General features: G+C 32.9%; 1 protein-coding gene across 1 annotated transcript in view; it reads left to right on the forward strand.

Annotated features, from left to right (window-relative positions):
- LOC105300972 (A disintegrin and metallopeptidase domain 3-like) overlaps positions 1 to 25,115 on the forward strand; it is an 80,259-nt gene that overhangs the window by 36,734 nt on the left and 18,410 nt on the right. Inside the window, 6 exon segments of the mRNA XM_023520053.1 lie at positions 788 to 859; positions 1,091 to 1,257; positions 2,241 to 2,322; positions 10,645 to 10,781; positions 14,259 to 14,445; positions 22,908 to 23,006. Coding sequence (XP_023375821.1) covers positions 788 to 859; positions 1,091 to 1,257; positions 2,241 to 2,322; positions 10,645 to 10,781; positions 14,259 to 14,445; positions 22,908 to 23,006 — 744 coding nt within the window.

Here is a 25,115-nt window from a genome sequence, read left to right on the forward strand (position 1 = left end):
TGTTTGGGCTATTGATAATTTGTGATTATTGACATATGCAAATTCATTTCAATAATTATATTTTAATTTCTTTCTCTTGCTTTTCATATGTTTGGCCTTGCAAAGGGTCACTTTCATTCATACCACACATGCTGTATTTTGTAAACAGAAAATAAGGTTTTTCGGGAAAAGTTACGTATAGAGAAATTGCAAAGTGCAAGCAGTCTTTAAAGAGCTAGTAGGATAGCATCTCTTTTTTTTCTATATCAGAGAACTCTATCCATTTCATTTTATTTTCTGCCAGTAGTCTTATGCAAACTTGCTGGAGATTATTAAAGATCCCAGCTGCCACTTTTTATGTTTTCTGCAAATATACATACAATTTGAAATGTTTCAGAGAAAATCTTATGACTTTTGTTCTTTTAAATGAGAAAATATTCTTGATATTGTTCACTACTATTACTCAGAGCTCTGTATTTAAACCAAAAGACTTAGTGTTTAGTTAGAGATTTGAGTCCTTGTTCTCACCCTTAGCATTGTGTGATCTTGGAACCTTAACTTTTCACCCTTAATTTTTATATGTGTAAAGAGAAAGGTAATCACAACCATATCACTTTAATACTATTGATTAATACATGAAGGCCCTAGGTTTACTTTATGTCTACAAATTATTAAGCATTTGATAAATTTTAATTCTGCTTATGTCCTTTCAGTTGAGCACTACATTATTGTAACATTTTATGTGCATTTAAAATATAGTAGTTTAGTGATTTTCACTAGTGATTAAGAAACCAACTTTGTCTTTTAGTATGATTATATGGGCTCTGAAGTGGCAGTTGCAGCTGAGAAAGTTGTTTATATCTTCGGTCTTATCAACACTGTAAGTATTTATGTTTTATATTTAAATAAGAAACACTCTGTTAATGCCATAACATTATTTGCATAAATAGCATTTACATTGTTATAAAATGTATATCCCTGCCAAGCAGTTTCACCCACCAATGGATTTATATCCAATTAACAGTAAATTGAATATATTAGCATTATGTAAGAAAAGTAATGTTATGTTTATGATTACCTAAACTGTATATTGTATATCTTCTGTTTTCAGATGTTTTCCCAGCTTAAACTGACTGTTCAGTTAACATCTTTGGAGCTCTGGTCAGATCAAAATAAGATTCCATCTAATGGGGATGCTAATGAAGTATTACAAAGATTTGTGTCATGGAAAGAAAGATTTTTGATTCAAAGGTCCCATGATATGGCATTCTTATTAATGTAAGTATCATATTTGTATTGATATAGGGTATAACAAATTATTTGATGTTGACTATCAAAATTACATACAAAATTTATTATGTATAATAAGACACCTCAAGAAAAAAGAGTGCAAAATATAAAAATCAGATAATAAGGTAAGACACAAAATCATGGTAGGCCATTATTCTCAGAGTGGACTGTTTACCTATAGAAGTGTAATGAACTGGGAAATAAGAAAGCCTTAGGATAAACATGGGGCCTCTGGCCTCTTGTGTTTTTAAAGATTTTCTCAGAGGTAAATAATTGAAACCATCATTTTAATATTAAATAAAATATAAATAAGTTAACAATGCAATAATTACATATGAAGCTGGTTAATACAAAACATTAAAATAGTAATGTGGCTACCTTTTGGTATTTTTATATAACCTAAGGTGTAGCTATTTAATTATATGCACCGTATCTTTCAAGAGTCTTTATATAGATTTTTGTTTTAATAATTTGATTATTTTAGATGGAAAAACCCAAAAACACAATTCTGAAGTCTTAAGCACTATGGAATACATTTATAAATCTCTTGGTGTCTCCTGTGGAATCTAAGGTCAAGTTTGGGGAGCAACACTAAGAGCTTAAACGAGTGAGGAAGCTTTGTATATCCTCTTTGTGTCTTTTTCTTAGTGAGTCTACTGCATATTCTGTCTCTTTCTCTGCTTGCCCTCCAATCCAACACTCTTACACACTTTAAGGGTTCACTATGTGCATATCATGGCAGTAAGCTATCCTGATTTTAACATCTTAGAATTATTTAGGTCCAGTGGTGACAGCAGTGTTGATTAATTTTTTGGATCTAAATACAAAATGATTGAAAGTGTTGGGCAGGATATGTATTATTCACATTTTAAAGAAAACTAAGCTTTAGTGAGGAATCTAATTCTTAAAAGCTCAATAAGTCATTAATGATTTAAAATGCATTTCTCAACAAGAAAAAATGTATTATTTAGTTATAGGAACTCTCCTAACTATGTGGGAGCAACATATCATGGAATGGCATGTGATCCAAAGCTTGCTGCAGGGATTGCTCTGGTATGCATTTTATTCCCATCTTTCAGTACTTATACAACATTTTGAAAGTTAATATATACTTTGAGAAACAAAAGTATATATAGTATATCTACCATGCAGTTTTGACAGAATTTTAGAAAATGCTTTCTTATGGATTTTGAAACTAAAATATCACAGGTTTTAAAAGATTTTTATAATGGTAAAATACATATCACATAAAATATTCAATTACTTTTAGGTGTACAGTTTAGTTGTGTTAAGTTTCTTTACATTGGTATGAAACATATCTCCAGAGCTTTTCATCTTGCATAACTGAAGCTTTGTAGCCTTTGAGCAATATGACCCCATTTTCCAAATCCTCTACCCGCTGGCAAGCCACCACCATTCCACTCTCTGCTACAGTGAGTATGACATTTTTAGATTCCACAAATAAGGGAGATCATGCAGTATTTGTCTTTCTCTGTCTGGCTTGTTTCATTTAGCACAGTACCATCCAAGTGCATCTGTGTCATTTTCATTATTTTTTTGAGTGAATGAAATTCCAGTATGTATTACATATGTATTTTTTTATTCATCTGTCAGTGGACACTTAGGTTGTTTTCATATCTTAGCTATTGTGAATAATGTTGCAATGAACATGGAAGTGCAGACATCTCCTTGAGATACCAATGTCAATTTTTTTAAATTAAATTTATTGGGGTGACATTGGTTAATAAAATTATATAGGGTTGAAATATACAATTTGATAATACATAATCTGTGTATTGCGTTGTGTGTTGACCACCCAAAGTCAAATATCCCTATGTCACCATATATCTTATACCCTTTACACTTATCTACCTTCCACACTACTCCCTTGTCCTCTGGTAATCACTAAACTGTTTCTGTGTCTGAGTTTTGTTGTTTTGTTTATTTGTTGCATTCAGCTTTATATCCTACATGAACATGAAATCATATGGTTCTCAACTTTTTCTATCTGGCTTATTTTGCTTAGCATGATAATCTCAAGATCCATTTATGTTGTTGTCCATGGCAGTATTTGATCTTTTCTAATGGCTGATTGTATAATTGTACCATATCATCTTTATCCAGTCATCTACTGAAAGACACTTCAGTTGTTTCCGTGTCTTGGCCACCATCAATAATGCTGAAATAAACATCAGGGTGCATATATCTTTATGAATACATGTATTCAAATTTTGGGGAATTCTGGGTCATATGGTAATTCTATTCTCAATTCTTTTAAGAACCTTCATACTGTTTTCCACAGTGTCTGTACCAATTTGCATTCCCATCAGCAATGTATGAGGGTTCCTTTTTCCCCACAACCTCTCCATCACTTGTTATTACTTGCCTTGTTGATAACAGCCATCCTAACACGTGTGAGATGGTATCTCATTGTGGTTTTGATTTGCATTTCCCTAAAAGCTAGTAAAGTTGAGCATCTCTTCATATGTCTGTTGGCTATTTGCATGTCTTTTTTATCAATAAAAGTTTAATCATTTATGCAGTTGATTACATTAATTGTATTTTGAAACTACATTCTATGATTCTTTTTTTGATTAATTTATTCATTTTTGGTGACATTGATTAATGAAATCCAGTAAGTTTCAGGTATACAATTTAACAGTAAGGCATATATATATTGTATTGTGTGTTCTCCTCTCATAGTTAGATTTCTTTCTGTCACCACATATTTGACCCCTTTTACCCCATCTACCTTCCCCCTCCGCCACATCCTCTAGTAACCACTAGTCTATTGTCCATGTCCACGAGTCTCTGTTTGTCCTGTTAGTTTGTTGCTTTTAGCTTTATATCCCACGTATAAGTGATATCATGTGGTTTTCAACTTTTTCGATCTGGCTTATTTTGCTTAGCATGATTATCTCAAGGTCCGTCCATGTCTTCTTGAGAGAAATGTCTGTTCAGGTCTTCTGCCCATTTTTTAATTGGATCGTTTTTTTGTTGTTGAGTTGTATGTGTTTTTCATATATTTTGGATATTAGGCCCCTATAGGAGGTGTTGTTTGCACACATATCTCCCTTTCAGTTGGTTGCCTCTTTATTTTGTTGATGGTTTCTTTTGCTGTCCAAAAGCGTTTTAGTTTGATATAGTTTCATCTATTTATTTACTTTTGCTTTTACTATTCTTGTTTTTGAGGTCAAATTCATAAAATCCTGTCTTAAATCGATGGTCTATGAATTTAGTACCTATGTTGTCTTTTATGCAACTTATTGTTTCAGGTCTTATAATCAGGTATTTGATCCATTTTTAGTTAATTTTAGTGTATTTAGTTTCATTGTTTTGCATATGGCTTTTCAATTTCCCCAGCACCATTTGTTGAAGAGGCTTTTTTTTCTCCATTGTATGTTTTTGGCTCCTTTGTTGAAAATTATTTGCCCAGATATGTGTGGGTTTATTTCTGCGCTCTCAATTCTGTCCATTGGTCTGTGTGTCTGTTTATCTGCAAAAAACAAACTTTTTTGATTATTGTCACTTTGTAGTATAGTTTGAAGTCAGGCAGTGTGATATCTCTGGCCTTGTTCTTCCTCAGGATTGCTTTGATTATTTGGGGGCTTTTGTGATTCCATACAAATCTGATGATTTTTTGTTCTGTTTCTTTAGAACATATCATTGGGATGTTGATGAGAATTGCATTAAATCTGTATATTGCTTCAGGTAATATGATCATTTTAACTATGTTGATTCTTCTTATCCATTTACATGCAATATCTTTCCATCTCTATGTGTCTTCCTCAATTTCTTTTAATAATGCCTGTACTTTTCAGCATATAGATCCTTCACATTCTTTGTTAAGTTTATTCCTAAGTATTTTATTCTTTTGTTACAATTGCAAAAGGAATTTTTTTTTTCTGAAATTTTATTGTTTATCTTAGAAAAAGGCTTTCAGTTTTTCACCATTAGATATGATATTCATTGAGGGTTTATTGTATATGGGCTTTATATTGTCGAGGTACTTTCGTTCTATACCTATTTTATTAAGTGGATGCTTTATATTTCCACTTGCTTTTTCTGCCTCTATCAATATGATCATATGATTTTTATCTCTTATTTTGTTTATGTAGTGCATCACATTGATCAATTTGCATATGTTGAATCATCCTTGTGCTCCTGGAGTGAACCCCATTTGATAGCGATGTATAATCTTTGTGATGTATTGTCATATTCGATTTGCTAGTATTTTGTTTAGGTATTTTGTATCTGTATTCATCAGAGATATTGGTCTGTAGTTTCTTTCTTCTTTTTTTTTTTTTGATTATCCTTACCAGGTTTTGGTATTAGAGTAATGTTGTCGTCATAAAATGAATTAGAAAGTAGCACCTCTTCTTCAAAAATTTGAAAGAGTTTGAGAAGTATAGGTATTAAATCATCTTTGAACATTTGGTAGAATTTACTAATAAAGCCATCTTGTCCTGGACTTTTATTTTTTGGGAGTTTTTGATGATTGTTTCATTTACCTTGCTGTTGAGCAGCCTGTTTAGATTTTCCAGGTTTTCATGATTTCAAGATTATATATTTTAAGAACTTGCTCATTTCTTCTAGGATATTGAATTTGTTGGCATGTAATCTTTTATAATATTCTTATATGATCCTTTGTATTTCTGTGGTATCTGTCATAAGTTCTCTTTCATTTCTGATTTTATTTGTGTCTTTTCTCTTTTTTCCTTTGTGAGTCTAGCCAGGGATTTGTCAATTTTCTTGCTCATTTCAAAGAACTAGCTTTTGTTGCATTTATTTTTTCCATTTTTTTGTTTTCAGTTTCATTTATTTATGCTCTAATTTTGATTATTTCTTTCCTTCTGCTGACTTTAGGCTTCATTTGTTCCTCTTTTTCTATTTTTTTAAGATGAAGCATTAGGTTGTGTATTCGGGCTCGATCTTGTTTTGGGAGATATGGCTGTAATGACATGAACTTTCCTTTAATGACCATTTTTGCCGTGTCCCAAAAGTTTTGATATGTTGTACTATCATTATCATTCTTGATCTTTCTTTTTATTTCTTCTCTGACTCAGTTATTCTTCAGTAATATGTTGTTTAATCTCCATGTATTTGTGGTTCTTCCTGATTTCTTTTTGCAGTTGATCTTTAGTTTCAAAGCATTATGATCAGAGAATATGATCAGGTTGGTATGATTTCAACCCTCTTATATTTGTTGAGGCTCTCTGTGTCTCAGTATGTGGTCGATCCTTGAGAATGTTCCATGTGCACCAGAGAAGAATGTATAGGCAGTTGTTTTGGGATGAAAGGCTCTGTAAATGTCATTTATGTCCAGTTGGTCTAATGTGTCATTTAAAGATGTTATTTCCTTATTGATTTTCTGTTTGGATAATCTGTCCATATCCGACAGTGGGGTATTTAGGTCTCCTACCATGATAGTGTTTTGGTCTGTTTCTCTCTTTAGTTCTGTTAGTAATTGCTTTACATATTTTGGGGCTCCCTGATTGGGAACATAGATAATAATAAGCGTTTTGTCTTTTTGGGACATGATTCTCTTTATCATTATGAAGTGTCCCTCAGTATCTTTCTTCGCCTTTTTTATTTTGAAGTCTATTTCATCTGATATTAGCACTACTACTCCCACTTTTCTCTGAATGCCATTTGCTTGAATTATCATTTTCTACCCTTTCATTTTGCGTCTGTATTTGTCTTTGGAACTGAGATGTGTCTCCTAGAGGCAGCATATGGTTAGGTTTTATTTTTTGATCCATTGTGCAACTCTGTGCCTTTGTATTCTTGAGTTCAATCCAATTACATTTAGGGTGATTATTGAGGTCTTCTTACAGCCATGTTATCTGTCGCTTTCTTGTAGCTTGGTGTTTCCATTGTTTCCTTGTTTTCGTGTTTCTGTTTTATTTATTTAGGTTGGCTTTTGTTGGTTTCCCTCTGGTTCTTCTTGTTTTATGTTATATACTTCAGTTCTGAATCATTGGTGTGTGGGTACCATTATGAATATGTATACAGTTGTCCGTTTTCTTCTGCAAGTGCCTTATCTCCATTCCCTTTTGTGAATTTGAATCTTTGAATCCTTCGCTTTTCAATCACTGTTGTCTCAATTTATTCCCATGTATGCTGAACGTTCATTACTATCTTGCTATAGCAATTCTCTTCTTATCGTTTCAGCTTATAATACCCTGTTCTTAGTAAGGGTTGCACTCCTCTGATTCTGTTTGCCTGATAGTTGCCTTACTCCTAATTATGTAATTTTTTTTTTGTCATTTTGTTTTAGGTGAGCTGACCCCTTTTCGTATTTTCTGTAATGAAGGTCTCATAGTGAAGAATTCTCCAATTTTTTATGTCTGAAAAGGTCTTTATTTCTCTTTCATATCTAAAGGAGAGCTTAGCTGGATACATTATTCTAGGCTGATATTTCCTTTCATTTAATAGTTTGAATATTTAATTCCACTCCTTTCTGGCTTGTAAGGTGTGAGCTGAGAATTCCGACGATAATCTAATGGGTTTTCCTTTATAAGTTACCATCTTGTTCTCCCTGGCTACCCTGAGAATTCTCTTTGTCATTGATTTTTGATAATGTTAATACAATGTGTCTTGGTAAAGGCCTTTTTGGGTTAAGATCATTGGGTGTTCTGTTGATTTCTTGAATTCCAAGCTCCAGTTTATTCCTTAGATTTGGGAAATTCTCATCAACTATTTGTCTGAAAATGCTTTCTAGTCCCTGTTCCTTTTTCTAATCTTTGATAAAGCCTATTATTCTTATGTTTATTCTCCTGATGGTATCAGCTCGTTCTTGTATTTCTCTTTCATTATTTTTCATTCTTCGGTTTCTCTCTTCTTCCTTCTGATTTATTTCTAGCTTTCTGTCTTCGATATCACTGATCCTTTCCTCCATTTGGTTGACTCTATTTCCCAAGCTTGCTATTTCATTTTTCAACTCTTGCAGTGTGTTTTTGATCTCTAGAAGACCTATTCTGTTCTTTTTGAGGGTTTCAATCTCCTTGCTCTGCTCATCTAGTTGTTTTTTCAATTCCTGAAATTGTTGATATGACTCATTTCTGAACTCACCACATTTTTTCAGAAGTACCATCCTGAATTCTCTGTCATTTAAGTCATTTCTCTTTCTTTCTGAGATGCCTTGTCACCTTGGTTGTTCATGGTGTGTAATGGACTATTTCTCCTTCTGGGCATTAATGTAAGTGTATTCTGCTGTTTTTCCAGAAAGGAGATTTATTATATAAAGGTCTCTCTTTAGCCTGTTGCAAAGAAGGCACTTTTCTTTTGGTTTCCAGTAGGTGGTGTCTAAGCCTCTTGGATCCCTGCTTTATATAAAGCCTTAATAATGTCTTTTTTTTCCCTTATAGATGTTTAATCACGCTCTCTACTCTCAGTCTCAGTCCTTGTCAGTGTTAGTGACAGTTTCGGTAGCGTTCGCTCAGATTTCCCTGGGCTCCGTGGTGTTTGATCTCGGAGGATATGGGGGGAGGGGCCCTCTGCGTTGGCAGTTGGCGGCTGCTGCTCAGCCTCAGTTTTGCAATCACAGCTGGTAAAAATCAACTGTTATTTCTCTGCTGTCTTGCTTCTCTGCTTTCTGCCCTGATGACTCGACCCTGTGGCTGGTCGCGTGGAGCTCACAGCACTCTCAGGCAGCACTGTTCAGGGAAGTTGCCACACCTTCTTTCCTCTCCTTCCTCCTACAGGAAGCTCTGGCAGCTGTGAGAGGCAGCTTCTTTATTTCTCCTTGTCTACCACTGGACACCTGGGGTTCTAAACTGTGATAGCTCTTATACACAGATTCCATGCTCAGATGTGCTGGTGTGCATTTTGTGTGTTTTTTGTTGAGTTTTAGATGATCAGCTTATTGTTGTTTCAAGGGGAGAGATATGGAAACATCTCTCACTCCACTATGTTTCTCCAAACTCCTCCCAAAAGTTTTGATCTATTGTATTTTCATTATTATTTGTTTTTATGTATCCCTTGATCTCTTATTTCATATTTTATATATTTCAGTGCTAGATATTTTAAAAAATAGTTTATACCTTTTTGTTGATACTTATACCTGAAATTTATTTCAGATTCGTAAGATTGTTTCAGTACTTGGAAATCAATTAATGCAGTCTATCTCATCAATAGACTAAAAAAAAAAAAATCATATGATTACATCAATACATTCAGAAGTGGCACTTGACAATATCCAACACCATTTATGATTTTAAAGAAATATAGCAAACTACAAATAGAAGGGAACTTCCTAAACTTGAGAAAGAACATCTACAAAATACCTATAGTTAATATCACCACTAGTGGTAAGAACTGAAATGCTTTCCCTCTAAGATCAGGAATAAGACAAGAATGTAGATCACCACTCCTATTCAGCATTGTACTGGAAGTGCAAAACATAACATCAAATGCTGTGAGGATGCAGAGCAGCAGGGACTCTCATTCATTGTTGATAGGAATGTGAGATGGTACAGCTGCTAGAGAAAACAGTTTGGCAATTATTTACAAAACTCGACATACTCTTATCATATGATCTAGATATTATTCTCTTTGGCATTTACCCAAAAGAGATGAAAACTTATATCCACACAAAAACCTGCACATGAATGATTAGAGGTGCTTTATTCATAATTGCCAAAAATTGGAAATAACTAAAATATTCTTTATTAGGTGAATGGATAAACAAACTTGGGTAAATTCACATAAAGGATTATTATTCAGTGATTGAAAAAATGAGCTATCAAGCCCTTAATGACATGGAGAAACTTAAGTGATTAGTGAAAGACGCCAGTCTCAAAGGCTAAATTTTGCATGATTTCAACTCCATGATATTATGGAAAAGGAAAAACTATGCAGAGAGTAAAAAAATTATTGGTTGTCAGGGGTTTGTGTCTTGCTCACATCAGTACTTATCTTTTTTTTTTTTTTTTAAAAAAAAAAAAAAAAAAAAAACTAGTTTGACTTTCTCTCCTAAAACTATTTCTGATGTCAGAACTGCCAAATCAACTCTTAAGAATTTATGTATTTTTTAAGTGTTTACTTGGAAAGTAGTATAGTTACTGAAACAATGCTTATTCTTCTCAAAACATTTTTTTAAATTATTGGAATTTAAATCTGTAATATGGAATAAAAGCATATAATAGCATTAATTGTATTTTGAACATGTCAATGTCATTTGGGTTAAAGATACTATTTCTCAAAAAAACAAAACTTATCTAATTTTTTTTCTATATATTTAAGAAATAATGAGCTTTGGTGTACCAGTTTCTTAAATTTGTATTTGCATTTAGATAATATGCCAACAAATTATTGAAAAGATCAAAGGAGTGAAGAATTAACTTAGGCAACTTTTTTTGTTTTTGTATTAAGTATCCGAAGATGATAACTTTAGAGGCATTTTCAGTTGTTATGGTGCAGTTGCTTGGAATTAATCTGGGATTGACATATGATGACATCTATAATTGTTACTGTCCAGGAACTACATGCATTATGAATCCTCAAGCAATGTAAGGTGTTATTTTTAACAAATCTATTTTCTCTTGGGAAGTGTTTGTAGTAGTCCTTGATTATAATCTCTTGCAATATAACTTGAGTAAGTATATTTTTAATAAATATTTATGTGCTTATTTAAAGTTTATTAAAGAAAATGAGTATTTCATATTGCAGACAATGTGCTTAATAGTTTATATTCAGTAGTATAGTATAGAGAGAAAATGGATGTTGATAATACTCTTCTGGAGTTTGCTAGTCTTGAGGTTAAATTTATTTATTCAGTCTAAAAATATGAAATAAGCATTTACTGCGTGACCGATTGTATGTTTGTCTTACCAGTGGTTAACATGATAGATATGTCCTAAATATATTAGTCCATCAGGAACAGAAAATTAAAAAAGCGCTCAGAAGAATAAACAAAATATAAACAGGTTATCATAGGTGCAAGAAGGAAATAAATAGGGAATACATGGGGAGAAGAAAATTTCTAATAACGTGGTCTACAAAAGTTTCTCTGAAGGAATAATTATAATGGGACCTGAAAGAGAAGGAATGAATCTGGTCATGTAAAGAACTTGTTGAAAACTTTGCAGGGTAAGCAAGTGAGTGATACTTGGATAGCAAGAAGCTTGAAGAGCTCAACAGAGTGGAATAGGAGATTGGAGAATGGGCCAGAGATAAAAATGAAAAACAAAAGAAGTAGCTGGGACTATAAAAAAGAACATATAAGGCATAAGGAAAAGAAAATAAAATACGATGAGGCTAAAGAGGAATGAGTCTCAGGGGAAGAAGTCCAGGAGGTAATGTAGGATATGTAGAAAAGAGCCTGATCATGTAATAGTGATGCAGGATCAATGTAATGCAGTGATGCATTGATCAATTTTATGATCAATGTAACAAAACACATTTTTACTTGATTTATGAAGTATGGACAATAAAAATTAAAATGAATTTATATCAGAGGGAACAACAATATAGCAATATTTGGGAGATGATTCTCATAATAATTATAGCAATTTATTAAGACTGAGAGAGAGGGAAATGTCCAGAATGATTTGTAGGATTTTGGCTTTCACAATTTATTTACAGATATTGAAAAAAGGCAAATATTTTAGAAATAGACAAAAAGGGGGTTAATCTTGAGGCAGTTTGTATACGTTACTTTAGGAGTGCTGAGTCATTCATGAGAGTTAAGTACACAATTATATGGGTCAGGATCTCAGAGAACAAGGGATCTGAAATGTGTGAGCCATCAGCATACTGATGGGAATTACAACTATGAACAGACCATTTAGAAAGAAATTGAAAAAGGTGAAAATAAGTGCCTTAAGGCATAGCTTTGCATACTTCTCATATTTATTTATAGGCTAATTTAGGAAAGAACAATGACATGGAGGAGTAGAAATAGAAATGAAGAAATATTAGGGTAAGAACCAGGATAGTATGGAATCTTACCTAGAGAGGACTGTGTTTAAAGAATAAGGGGGAGGACGGTATTTTAGTCTCCCCCAATTCTCTCACAAAATAGAGAGTAAAACTATGAAACAAACAAAAAAGCAAAAGCATCTGTTTCCAAAACTGGAGTCCACCAAAGATACCAGCTGGTCAGGCCTATCCACTGACAAAATAATAGCTGTATGCAGTAGGTAGCTGTGAAGAGGAAGTAAAAGAATCACAATGAGACCTCTAAAAATCTTACAAACTTCGGACACCAAAAAAAGAAAATAATGAATAATAATAATAAAATAAAAAATAAAATAAAAATCTTACAAACTAAAGAGCTCAGAAATACTTGACTAATCTACATGCCAAAAAGTTGTCCCCACTGAGACTGAAATATCAGTATGCTCATGTCATTATAGGAGCCAAAATTGGTGGGAATACAGATCACAGGTGAGAGCAAAAGGACTGAACTTTTCTTAAGATGCTGGTATAGCCTTGGTGTCTGTCCTTTAAAAATCTAATAACAATGAGGACATGTAGCACTCAGATAATATTTTTGAAATTATAGTACCATTCTCTACTAAGAGGAATGGGGGCACCTTGGAGAGATGATTGATTCTAGGGTTAAGGCAGAGAAAGTGCAAGTGAGCCTGGAACATCTTGTGTCAGAATATAAGGTGGTGTTCAAAGAATAGTGGATTTGTCAAAGGGACACAAAAGCCAGTTTGAAGGGCCTCCTTATAGCTAAATATGTGACGATTTGAGTGTCATAAGTAATAATGATAGTAATGTAAAATAGTAAAATAGGAAGATATGATTCCATATTTATATAAATACAGAAAAGAATAAATTGGAAAATTAGAAATGGGAGATTTCCATAAAACCAAAGTACTTCTCTCTAAATAATTATTAACTGACAGACATACTTTTAATCATCTGATCTTAGAGAATTTTATTATTAATATAATAAATTAAAATCATGTGCCACTTGTTAGGAGGCAGCGAAATAAACTCTTGTGATATGTTGCCAAGATGCATAACTTCAGTCTAATTATGAGAAAACATTTCATGAATCAAAATTGAGGGACATTTTACCAAATAATCAGCCTATAATCATAAAATTTTGAGGTTATGAAATCCAACAAAACCATAGGTTACTAGTATAAGAAGGCATGAAAATTAAATGCAATGATTGACCCCGAACTGGCTCTTTTTTCTGTAAAGTGATAGTATTGTGATGAAGTGGAATTCTGAAAGAAATTTGAGGATTAGGTGTTAGTAATGTATCAATATTTTCTGGTTTTACATATCTGTTTAAGGAGAATTTATTTCTATGTAAGAATTCTACATTAAAATATTTAGAGTTACCAAAACATCTTGTTGGCAACTTACGGTTAACTGTTTCAGGAAACAAAATTTATTCTTTGGACTGCATTTGTATTGTTTCTCTAACTTTGAGATTGTTACAAAATTAAACAAAAACTCAATAAACCATACATTTAGATGAATAGAAATTAAAAAGAAAAAGGAATCTAGGGCTTATGTATTTTATATACTTAATATGTAGATATTTTAATTGATTAATTTTGTTATCAAAGAACAAATATTCCTGATTTTTTTATTAACATAATCAACTATCTTCTATTCTTTCAGATTTCATTTAAATTTCTTAGTATATTTCATATTCTTAGTGATCATTAATGCTTCTTATAATGATTATAATTATGATTTTGGAAATAATACAAAAATAATAAATAATAGGTCATACTTAAATAGAGCTTTTTGTGTGCCAAATACTGTTGTATTTTAATATATTCCAGCTCATTTCATCTTAACTTCCTCTACTTGTTGGATTTCTATTCTATTCAGTTACCATAGAAATGGACTCATTGCTTTTATTTATGACTTATATTAAAAATAAAAGCACACTCTCTTTTTGGCTTTTTTTTTGAAACTGACGTTATACAGAATTAATAGTGCTATATTGAAGAATGTAACTTTGCAACTAATTTTATTTTATTTATCTAAGTAATATAATTTAATTTTAGACGTTCCCGTGGTGTAAAGTTTTTTAGCAGTTGCAGCATAGATGAATTTAAACATATAGTTTCACAGCCTGAATTTAAATGTCTTCAGAATCAAACAATTTCAAAAGTGAACGTCCAAGGAAGAGAATCAAGTTGTGGCAATAGCTTTAAGGAAAGTCATGAGGAATGTGATTGTGGCCTTCCAGAGGTTAGTGACAATCATTAATATTTCATCTAAATATTTGTTTTTGTGTTTCTCGTATAGTCTTATAAATATAGATGTGATATCAAAGGAGAGGGTTTTTTATTTTTTATTTTTTTATGCTGAGTTATTTTATCAGATATCTAAGATGAGGAGACATGGGGCATATGGTAACTGACTCATTCTGAATTTGAAGAGTTTATGGAGCAAGTGTAGCATGGATTAAATAAGATTTTCATCATTGTGTAACCATGAAGAGCAGCACCCACTTTCTGTAGCACAAATATCAGTACCATCAATAATACCATCTCCTGAATTCCTCCCAAGTGACTACATTTGTTCTCTAAATTATAAAATGTGTATATTTGTTTACCTCCTCATTTAATTTCAGTCCTTGCATCAGGGGGAATTCATTTATTTTAACTTGTTTTCACAGAATGGAATCAATCATAATCCTTGGTTTGTTATTGCTTTATTTGGCTTTTTGCTAAGATCTTTATTTTTCAGTTGTGCTTGGTAAGATGACTAGTTTTTGAATTTTGTTGTACCTGCCTTTGATATACATATACATGGTGATTTTTTTGATAATCCGTATTTCCTAGAGTATATGAAAACTGTCTAATTATTAGGAACAAACTTCTATATAACTTGATTGCATCACAATTATAAATGAATGACCCAAATCTGTATTTTTACTAATTTCTATTGTCCAACCTCTCAGCATTTGAGGAAGCAGATCCTCCAGACCAAGACACGTGGTTAGATGATTGCAGCCATATTAATCTTTGGGAGAACAAAATCCATAAATACTAATCTGAGTGACTGCAAAATCCCTGATCCAAAGAAACCATAAAATAGTTAATGACTGCTGTCGTTTTAAGCCACTAAGTATTTGTTATAAAGTAGCAGATAACCATTTTATGTATATTGCTTTGCATGTCATAAAAATGTTCACATGTTTTCCTCTAAAGATATTTGGAAATATTTCTACAATTTACATTTAGATATGCAATCTTCCACAATTTTTTTGTATCTACAATAAGGACATCAAATTGAAAATCATAATTTATTTAAAGATTGTTATTCCTGTCCTGCACTGAATCATAATATTGGTCATCGATCAAGTAAACATTTATGAGTTTTTCTGTTTTTTCTACACTTGTGCTAATATTATACTATTTTAATTATTATAGATTTCTATTACTTCATGGAATATGATATTATATATCCCCCAGCATTGTTATTCAAGTTAATGGTTATCTTGGGTGATGTGACCCTTTGCATATTAGTATGAATATCTGATTTGTTTTTTTAACTTTTTGCCAACAAAAAGATAGAAGACATTGTGTTGAACCTTTAGATAAATTTAAAGTTCAGTAAAATGGATGTATATTTCCCCATTTTTTATTTGTTTAATTTCTCTCAATTGTATTTTCTAGTATTCAGTATAAAGATCTTTCACTGATAAACTTGAACATTTTTATTGCTATATTTTTCATACATTTTTCAATGTAAATCATACATTGAAAAATTTTGTCTTCTCTTACTGATATATAAAAATGCACTAGATATTTGTATTTTGACTTTTTTATAGCAGTCTTGCTGAAATCAGTTATTAATTTCATTACTATTTTTTTAGAATAGGAATAGAATGTGAGCCACTATGTATTTTATATTTTCAAGTAGCCACATTCTTAAAAAGTAAAAAGAAATAAATAAGGTGAATCTATAATAATATATTTTGACTATTATATATATCCATTATAGGATCATTTCAACATGTCATCCACATAAAAATTATTATTGAGGAATTTTTATTTCTTTTTTATATTTATGTGTTAATACTATGAAAATATAATACATATATGTACAAGTATATATTTATAACATATGAATAAGGACAGAGAGAGAGAGACATTACAGGAAATGGCTCAACAATAATGGAGGCTTTGTCAAGGAGCCTAACTCACACTCACCAAGCCCAAGAGTCAGACAAACTGAAGGAAGATCCAGGAGGAAGGGAGAGCAATTGCAGACCCAACTGTCCTTCACTTCATTGAGATGAGTCAGCAGAGCATCTTTAAGTTAACGCTGTATGAGTTTTGACTTTTGTGAATTTGGGATGGAGCACATGTATTTTGCTTATGAGGTGGGCATGAATCTTTGGAGACCATGTGGTAAAATGTGGTATGGTAACCCCCAAAGTTTCCCATGTCCTAATCCCCATAATTTGTGAATATGTTGGCTTACCTGGCAAAAAGAACTTTGAAGTTATGATCAAGTTAAGGATCTGAAGAGAGAGAGATAACCTTATATCATGTGTGTGGGCCCAATGTAATCACAAAGGTTCTTATTAGAGGGAGGCAGGCAGGTCGGAGTCAAAGGATATGTGACAGTGATATATGAAGATACTATACTGCTGGTTTTGAAGATGGAGAAAGAATCCATGAGCCAAGGAATGCAGATGGCCTCTAGCAGCTGGATAAGACAGCAAGATGGACTTTCCCTGGAGCTTCCAGGAGGAATGCAGAACTTCCAAAATCTTAGTTTTATTCCAATAAGACTCCTTTTGGACTTTTGACCTCCAGGACTATAAAATAATACATATATGTAGATTTAAGCCACTAAATTTATGGTAACATTTTACAGCAGAAGTAGGAAATTAATATAAGACTGAACCAATTTTGTGTTCCTTGTGGTGAACAAACTCCTTGAATGGATTTAAATATTCCCTGCCAAGCTGACTGCAGTTTTTCTGAGAACAGCAGTTTGGCTATAATATAGCACACATAGATTCAATACATTGGGCAAAATCATTTCTTCCAAGACATTTGTAGCAACCTCAGCAGCAGCATTTTGCTGACATAAGGTAAGGATCCAATTCTTAAGAAACCGAAAGTAAGTATTATTAATGTGAGAAAGAGGTAAGTACAGGAAGGAACCCTGTAGGAGGGAATCAGTATTCTGAAGTGTTCAAAGGAACACCTAGTGATCTTCATCAAGTGGATCAGTGATGTGATAGGTCCCCAATCAGAGTAGATGCTATGGGTCTGAGGAAAGTTTACAACAGACTTTTATTTTTTCTTAGGTAGTAAAGGCAGACCTCCAGATTTGATAAAATGTGGCTAAGGGAAACCATATCCATTTTCAAAAGTTTATCTCGGCCAAATGCTGTCTACCTCTAAAGTCGACATATCTCAGGTTAAGATTTCCTGGTAGAATGGGTATCCAACCTTAGAGTAAGGGAAGTGGTCATAGTCCAGATCAAGATCACCAAAGCATTCTGAGCTGTATTCATTTATATTGTTTTCCTTCTGACTTGCCAAGTTTTTTGAACTGTATATTGTTAATGTATAAGTGCTTACAAGCAAGGTAAATAAACAAAATACTTCAACAGAATTATATGCGTAGAAACACAGCATAAACCAGATTGCACATATATGTAAAATTTTCAACACATTAATAATAAAAATTATAAAATTGAAACATATAAATGCTTATTATTTTTGCCTATTTACTAATTTTAAAATATTATTGTAAGTCTAGTAAAACATCATTCTTGCACTAAATAGATAACTGTATAGAAAGAAGGAAATCAGAATGCATTATTAAGGGCACTTACTATTTTTGTACTCTATGACCTAACAACTTTTTGAATTAAACTTTCGCATAAACTCTTGGAGCTATAAAAATAATAATGACAAAAATTTTCTTTTGAAACATGTTTTACAATAATAAAATACTACAATTTAGAAACCTCTATTTTGTCATAATCATAACTTGTTGTAAATTCCCCAAATGATAGCTTCTTAAATTAAATTTATTGGGCTGACATTGGTTAATAAAATTGTATAGGTTTCAAGTGTATAATACAATAATATATCATATGTATTTTACATTATGTATTCACCACCCAAAGTCAAATCTCCTTTCATCCTCTTTACCCTTTTTTACCTTCCCTCTTGTTTTTTCGTCTGCTAACCACTAATATCTGTGTCTATGAATTTTTGTATGTTTGTCTTGTCTTGTTTGTTGCTTTCATTTTTATATCTCACGTATGATGGTAATCATACAGCTTTCAACTTTTTCTGTCTGACTTAGCATGATTGTCTCAAGATCGATTCATGTCACAAATGTCTGTATTTCACCATTTTTATGGCTGAGTAATATTCCATTGTATATATGTACCACATCTTCTTTATCCATTCATCTATTGTAGGACACTTTGATTGCTTCCATGTCCAGACCACCATTAATAATGCTGCTGTGAACATCAGGGTGCATATACTTTTACAGATAAAGATTTTCAAATTTTTTGGGTAGCCAAAAGAAGGATTGCTAGGTCATAGGTAATTCTAGTCTTAGTTTTTTGAGGAAACTTTGTATTGTTTTACATTGTTGCTCTACCAATTTACATTACCACAAGCAGTGTGTAAGAGTTCTTTTTTCCCCACAACTTCTCCAACACTTGGTTGTTACTAGTTCTGTTGATGATAGCCATTCTAACAGATGTGAGTGGTATCTCATTGTGGATTTGATTCGCATTTCTCTAATAGCTAGTAAAGTTTTGCATCTTTTCATATGTCCATTAGTGATTGGTATGTCTTCTTGAAAGAGGTGTCTGTTCAGGTCATCTGCCCATTTTTTAACTGGATTGTTTTGTTGTTGTTGTTGTTAAGTTGTATGAGTTCTTTGTATATTTAGAATTTTGGCTGCTTATTGGAGGTATTGTTTGCAAATATCTTCTCCATTCAATTGGTTGCCTCTTTGCCTTGTTGATTTTTTTTTTCTTTTGCTGTGCAGAAACTTTTTAGTTTGATATAGCCCCATTCATTTATTTTTGCTTTTACTTCCTCTGGCTTTGAGGTCAAATTCATAAAATCCTCTCTAAACTCATGATCTATGAATTTACTACCTATGTTTTCTTCTGTTCAATTCATTGTTTCAGGTCTCATATTTAGGCCTTTGATTCATTTTGAATTAATTTTTGCATATGATAATAGATAGCAGTCTAATTTCATTCTTTTGCATGTGGCTTTCCTATTTTCCTAGCACCATTTTTGAAGAGGCTTTCTTTTCTTTTCTCCATATTGTATGTTTTTGGCTCATTTGTTGAAAATTATTCACTCGTATATATATATATATATATATGTAGGTTTATTTCTGGGCTCTTAATTCTGTTCATTCGTCTGTGTGTCTGTTTTTTTGCCAGAACCATGCCTTTTTGATTATTGTTGCTTTGTAGTATAATTTGAAGTCAGGCAATGTGATACCTCTGTCTTTATTCTTTTTCCTCAGGATTGCTTTGATTATTTGGGGGCTTCTGTGATTCCATACAAATCTGATGAGTTTTTTGTTCTATTTCTTTAAAACATGTTATTGGGATTCTGATGGGGATGGCATTAAATCTGTATGTTGCTTTGTGTAATATGGCTTTTTAACTATATTGATTCTTCCAATCCATTTTCATGGAATATCTTTTCATTTCTTTGTGTCTTCTTCAATTTCTTTTAATCATGTCTTGTAGTTTTTAGTATATAGCTTCTTCATATTTTTGTTAAGTTTATTTCTAAGTATTTTATTCTTTTTGTTGCAATTGCAAAAGGAATTGTTTTTTTCATTTTTTTTCTGAAATTTTATTGTTAGTATATAGGAACACAATGGATTTTTGTACATTGATTTTGTATCCTGCAATTCTACTGTATTTGTTTATTGTATCTAAGTTTTTTTGTTGGAGTCTTTAGGGTTTTTTATATAGAGAATCATGTCATCTGCAAAAGGTGACAATTTGACTTCTTCAGTCTCAATTTTGATACCTTTCATTTCTTTCCTTTCCCTGATTACTCTAGCTAGGACTTCCAAAGCTATACTGAATAAGAGTGATGAGACCAGGCATCCTCGTCTTGTTTCTTAGAAAAAAGGTTAGTTTTTCATCATTAAATATGATATTAGCTTCAAGTTTGTTATATATGGCCTTTATCATGTTGGGTTACTTTCTGCCATTGAATATTCTCAGGGCAAACAGGAAATGGGTTAAAATGCTTTTACCTCCTTTAATTATTATGTAATATTTAAGTGTACAAATCCTTTTTCTGAATAAGGGTTGCAGTTTCCTTTTCTGTCTCTCTGTTAGTCATCTTTCTCATAGTTTTGCATCTTTTTATCTCTTTGTTTTAGGTAGAATAATACTCTTTAATATTTTTTTAATTCAGGCCTTGTGGTGGAAAATTTCTTCAGCTTCTGTATGTTTGAAAAGATCTTTATTTCTTCACATCTAAAGGAGAACTTTTCTGGATATATTATTCTTGGCTGGCAATTTCTCTCTTTCAATAGTTTGAACATTTGATTCCACTCCCTCCTAGTTTGTAGAATTTCTTCTGAAAATTCTGATGATATTCTAATGGGTTTATCTTTATAGGTTACTGTCTTTTTATTCCTGGCTGCTTCAAGAATTTTTTTTGATATTAATTTTGACAATTTTAATATCATGTCCTTGGAGAAGGATTTTTTGGGTTGAGGAAATTAAGTATTCTTTTTGGTTTTTGGATTTAGGTCTTTCCATAGGTTTGAGATGTTCTTGTCAACTGTTTGAATACTCTTTGTGTTCCCTTCTCCTTCCTTTCTCCTTCTGGCATATCTGTTATTCTTATACTGCTTTTTTTGATGGTGTAAAATTTTTTTTTTTTTTTTTTTTACTCTCAAGTCTCTCCTTCCATCTACATCATTACCAGATTATGTCTTCACTATCACTAATTCTTATCTAGTCAGCTCTATGTCCTAAGCTCGCTGTTTCATTCTTCATCTCTTTTATCGAGTTCTTTAGGTCCAGAATTTCTATTTGGTTCTTTTTTAAAATTTCAGTCTCTTTGGAAAGTATTCCTGTTGTTCGTTGATTTTATTTCTCATTAATTAAACTGCCTATCTGAGTTTTATTGCATGTCATTGAGTTTTTTGAGGACTGCAATCTTAATTTCTCTGTCATTTAAATCACATATTTTTATGTCTTTAAGTTTATTTTGGGGAGATTATTATTTTTCTGAGTTGCCTTATTACCTTGGTTGTTCATGGTATTTGATGGCATTTATGGGAATAATTATGCTTAAACAAATTTTATTATTAAGAGTGGTGCAAGTTGAAGAAGAGTCTCCCCCGCTCCCCGCTGCACCGCCCCAGAATGTGTCTCACAAGCTTCTTGCTCTGCCGGGGCATCCAGGATCTCTGCTGGACAAAAATATGCCCTTTATTCCCTAGGGAGGTGGATTTCTCCTTTTTACCAGGTTGCTTGGATCCCAGGGCTCCACCCCCATAGGAGAATGTGGTAGGCAATGGTGTTCCAAGCACCTGAGGAGCCCCTGAACTCCTGGTGTTGCCACAGCAGCCAGATGCAGTGTTGTGCTGCCTGAGGTGTCCCAGAGCACCTTCTAGGATCAGCCTCAGTGGATGGGGGTGAAAAGGGGTGGGGTTGGGGTGAGGCCGCTGGTGTGTTTGTGGCTTTGTTTTCCTCCAGTAATGGCAACTGCCAGACCTCAGCTCCTTCACCTCTGTAGCTGAGATTAGCTGCAGTGTGCATCTGCCATTCATGAGCTGTCTCCAAGACACTTGCTGCTACATTTACTTCTGGGGCCCACTGCTAGCTCTGAGAGAGTGTGGGGTCCTGAGCTTTGGAAGGGTAGAGGGAGGTAACCAGGCTCTGTGATTGTTTTCTGCCTGGCAATGGTGGCTGCTAGAACATAGCTGTCATACCTCTATATTCCATTTCTGCCCTGATTACTGTGTTCTGCAGTAGTATGTACTGATCACTCAAGCAGGAATGCTCAGGGCTGGAGAGAGTGCACACCTCAGCCTGATTCTTTTTCCCCTCCCCGAGTTCCCTGGGGACTCTAGGCTGCATCCATGGCACCTGTCTCCACTCTTCACCTGTCTCCATTCTTCTTGCTTTCATCCTCCTTTGTTCATCTTATTTGCTCACCTTCAGATGCTTTGATGTGCAGCTCTCTCAGAAGTGTTTGTTTGTTAGGCTGGGAATATTCTGTTGAATTATAGCTTTTCAACTTGCTGTAGTTTCAAGGGGAGAGATCAAAGGGACCCCTCACACTACCATGCTTCTTCCCCAAATGATACCTTGAGAAGACTTGATATTATGGAAAAGTCCTTATGATGTATTATATGAAAAAAAATCTAAAAATGTATTGTGCATATTTTTACAAAACCAAAGATGATTGAAAGGAATTGTATTAAATTTTAACATTTCAATTTCTTGAGCATGGAATCATGAATAATTTCATTACCATTTTTCCCCCATATTGAAAATATATTAAGTTAGAATGAAGTGGTGTTAAAAATAAATACAGAAGTAAAAACTATACTGTGATTGAATTAACTTAGAGACAAACTTTTGTATGTTTTTAACAAAATTATTTATTTGATTAAAAATTCTAATTATTTAACTTGATTATATTTGCTTTTAGCAATGTAGTCATAAAAAATGCTGTCATCCTGAAAATTGTACTCTGATCGGCAAGTCAGAATGTGGCAGTGGACCATGCTGTGATAAAAACAGTTGTCAGGTAAACATTTAAAATATTACATTAATTTATTTCATGAATTTTTTTGTGTTCTTATGCATTCATTTTTATAGCTTTAAAAAAATTTATTTTTACACATATTTCAAATATGTTACTTTGTGTACCCAATTCATACACAGTTGGTTTCAGAATTCAGAGAATGTTCTTAAATCTTTTTCAACCTACTTCTCAGCTTCACCTTCTGCTCTATCATTTCAGTCTCTATTCAAGACCTATGCAGTTGTTGCGTTCAATATCAATTCTAAATTATTTGGATGTTACAAATTCCTTTTGGTCACACCTGAATGAAGTTCTTCATCATCCAACGACATATGACAGAACTGTGAATGAGCCACTTAATACACACTTGACATGCAATATTCAAATAAAAGACAGTAATTTCTTTAAAAATCTCATTTTGAAAACAGTAGAGAATAAATCCATGTAGAATAGTTAGCAATATGTATCATATAAAATCGTGAAGTCTAGCTTTGGCAAGGACTTCTAGCCTGGAAGTGAACTGAATCCTTGACTTCCCTTTGGAAGTTTTCCATTCAGTTTTTTTCTGTAGACACATTTGAGAGGACATGGGGTAAGATTTGTCTTCTATGGATTGCTTCATTGTAGCATCTCATCTATTTTGAGTCACTTTCAGATGGATAAATATACAAGCTAATTAATGAGATATTTTGCTTACCAGATCTAATTTTTCCTCTGCCAATGAAATCTCTCCTAACGTTATAATACTTTGTTTTATATTGTTCTTTTAAAAAATCTATTGTCTACTAATTAAAGCCAATGGATATTTGTTTTCAAGGTACACGACTGTAGAGACCAGCATAGGCGTTCTACTTAGCACTGAACCTTGTTACTTTTCCATTTTCCAGAGCTCTCATCTTGACCCCTGTCTCCAAATAAATGTTATTGAGTAATAAGGCTTTTCTAAACAGTACATTCCCTTTTACCTAGATCCCAAAGGATAGTTCTTTAAAGTGGAGATAATCGCTACATTTAGTCTAGTGAGAATTCACAGTACAAGGTGCTACGGAGGGCTTTAGGGAAACAGCTAAGTGTACTACATTAGTGTACATTGGTTTTATTATGTGTTATAACATCAGTTTGGTTTCTGCTGTCATTTAAATGATCAGAGGTGTGTTATACTCTACTCTCTTTCATTATTGGTCATAAAAATAAAAGGCCTCCTATTTTCTTCTCTACTTTAAGTAGCCTAGTTTCCACTGGTGCTTTTCTGAAATTTAGTGATTTGATCCAATTTTTTAAAAATAAAATTTGAATTTAGATGGACACAAATGCAAGTGCGAAGATATGGAAGACGATAGTTTAATCAATTGTTTTGCTGAAACATCACAGTAAATAACATATTTCTAATCAGTACTCAGACATTCCTATAAGTAATTTTAAAAAGTGCAATTGGTACTGTATAATACCAATTATGTTTTGGTCAGTTGTATCTTGATGAATGGCCAAGCAAAGAAAAACACTTATGAAGCTTAAGTAAAAAATGAGTCTAGCTCATGCTCAGGTGAATCTTTGTTTCAAACAGGAACAACAGAATTCTTATTCTGTACCTCTATTGTGTATCCTTGCTTTTTTGTTGACAGTTCTCAAAAAAAGTTTCTTTGTAAGTGATATAGATAGCTCATTGTGCCCACCCCTGGCCTTTCTAGGTTATAGAACAGTATTTCAGAAGAGTAGAGGGATCTTTTTCTACATGTGCTTTTTAGTCCTTGGTTCTGGAGGAAACCATGGCTAATCCTAAGTTCCCACCACTGTACCAATCACTATGTCTAGGGAGAAGTGTTCTGAGTATCATCCTGAGTCAGAAGTGGGTTTATGACTTATAACTCCCTCATGGTAGAAGTTTAGTAGGTCCTGAAAGGAAAATCACTTGAAATGACAAAAATGAAAGAGATGTCTATTAAGCAATGTTTTAACAATATCGTAAAGACAGCATCTGCTCTTATACAGCATTTCAGGAGTACAGTTAGTCCCCAAGAATTGAAAATTGAAAAATAAATATGCATAGCTTTGTATCACTTATTTCTATTTATCTTGAACAAATATTCAGGACGACCATGGCCTTATGAAAGC

This window comes from Pteropus vampyrus, unplaced genomic scaffold, assembly GCF_000151845.1.
Source record: "Pteropus vampyrus isolate Shadow unplaced genomic scaffold, Pvam_2.0 Scaffold8, whole genome shotgun sequence".
Classification (NCBI taxonomy): Eukaryota; Metazoa; Chordata; class Mammalia; order Chiroptera; family Pteropodidae; genus Pteropus; species Pteropus vampyrus.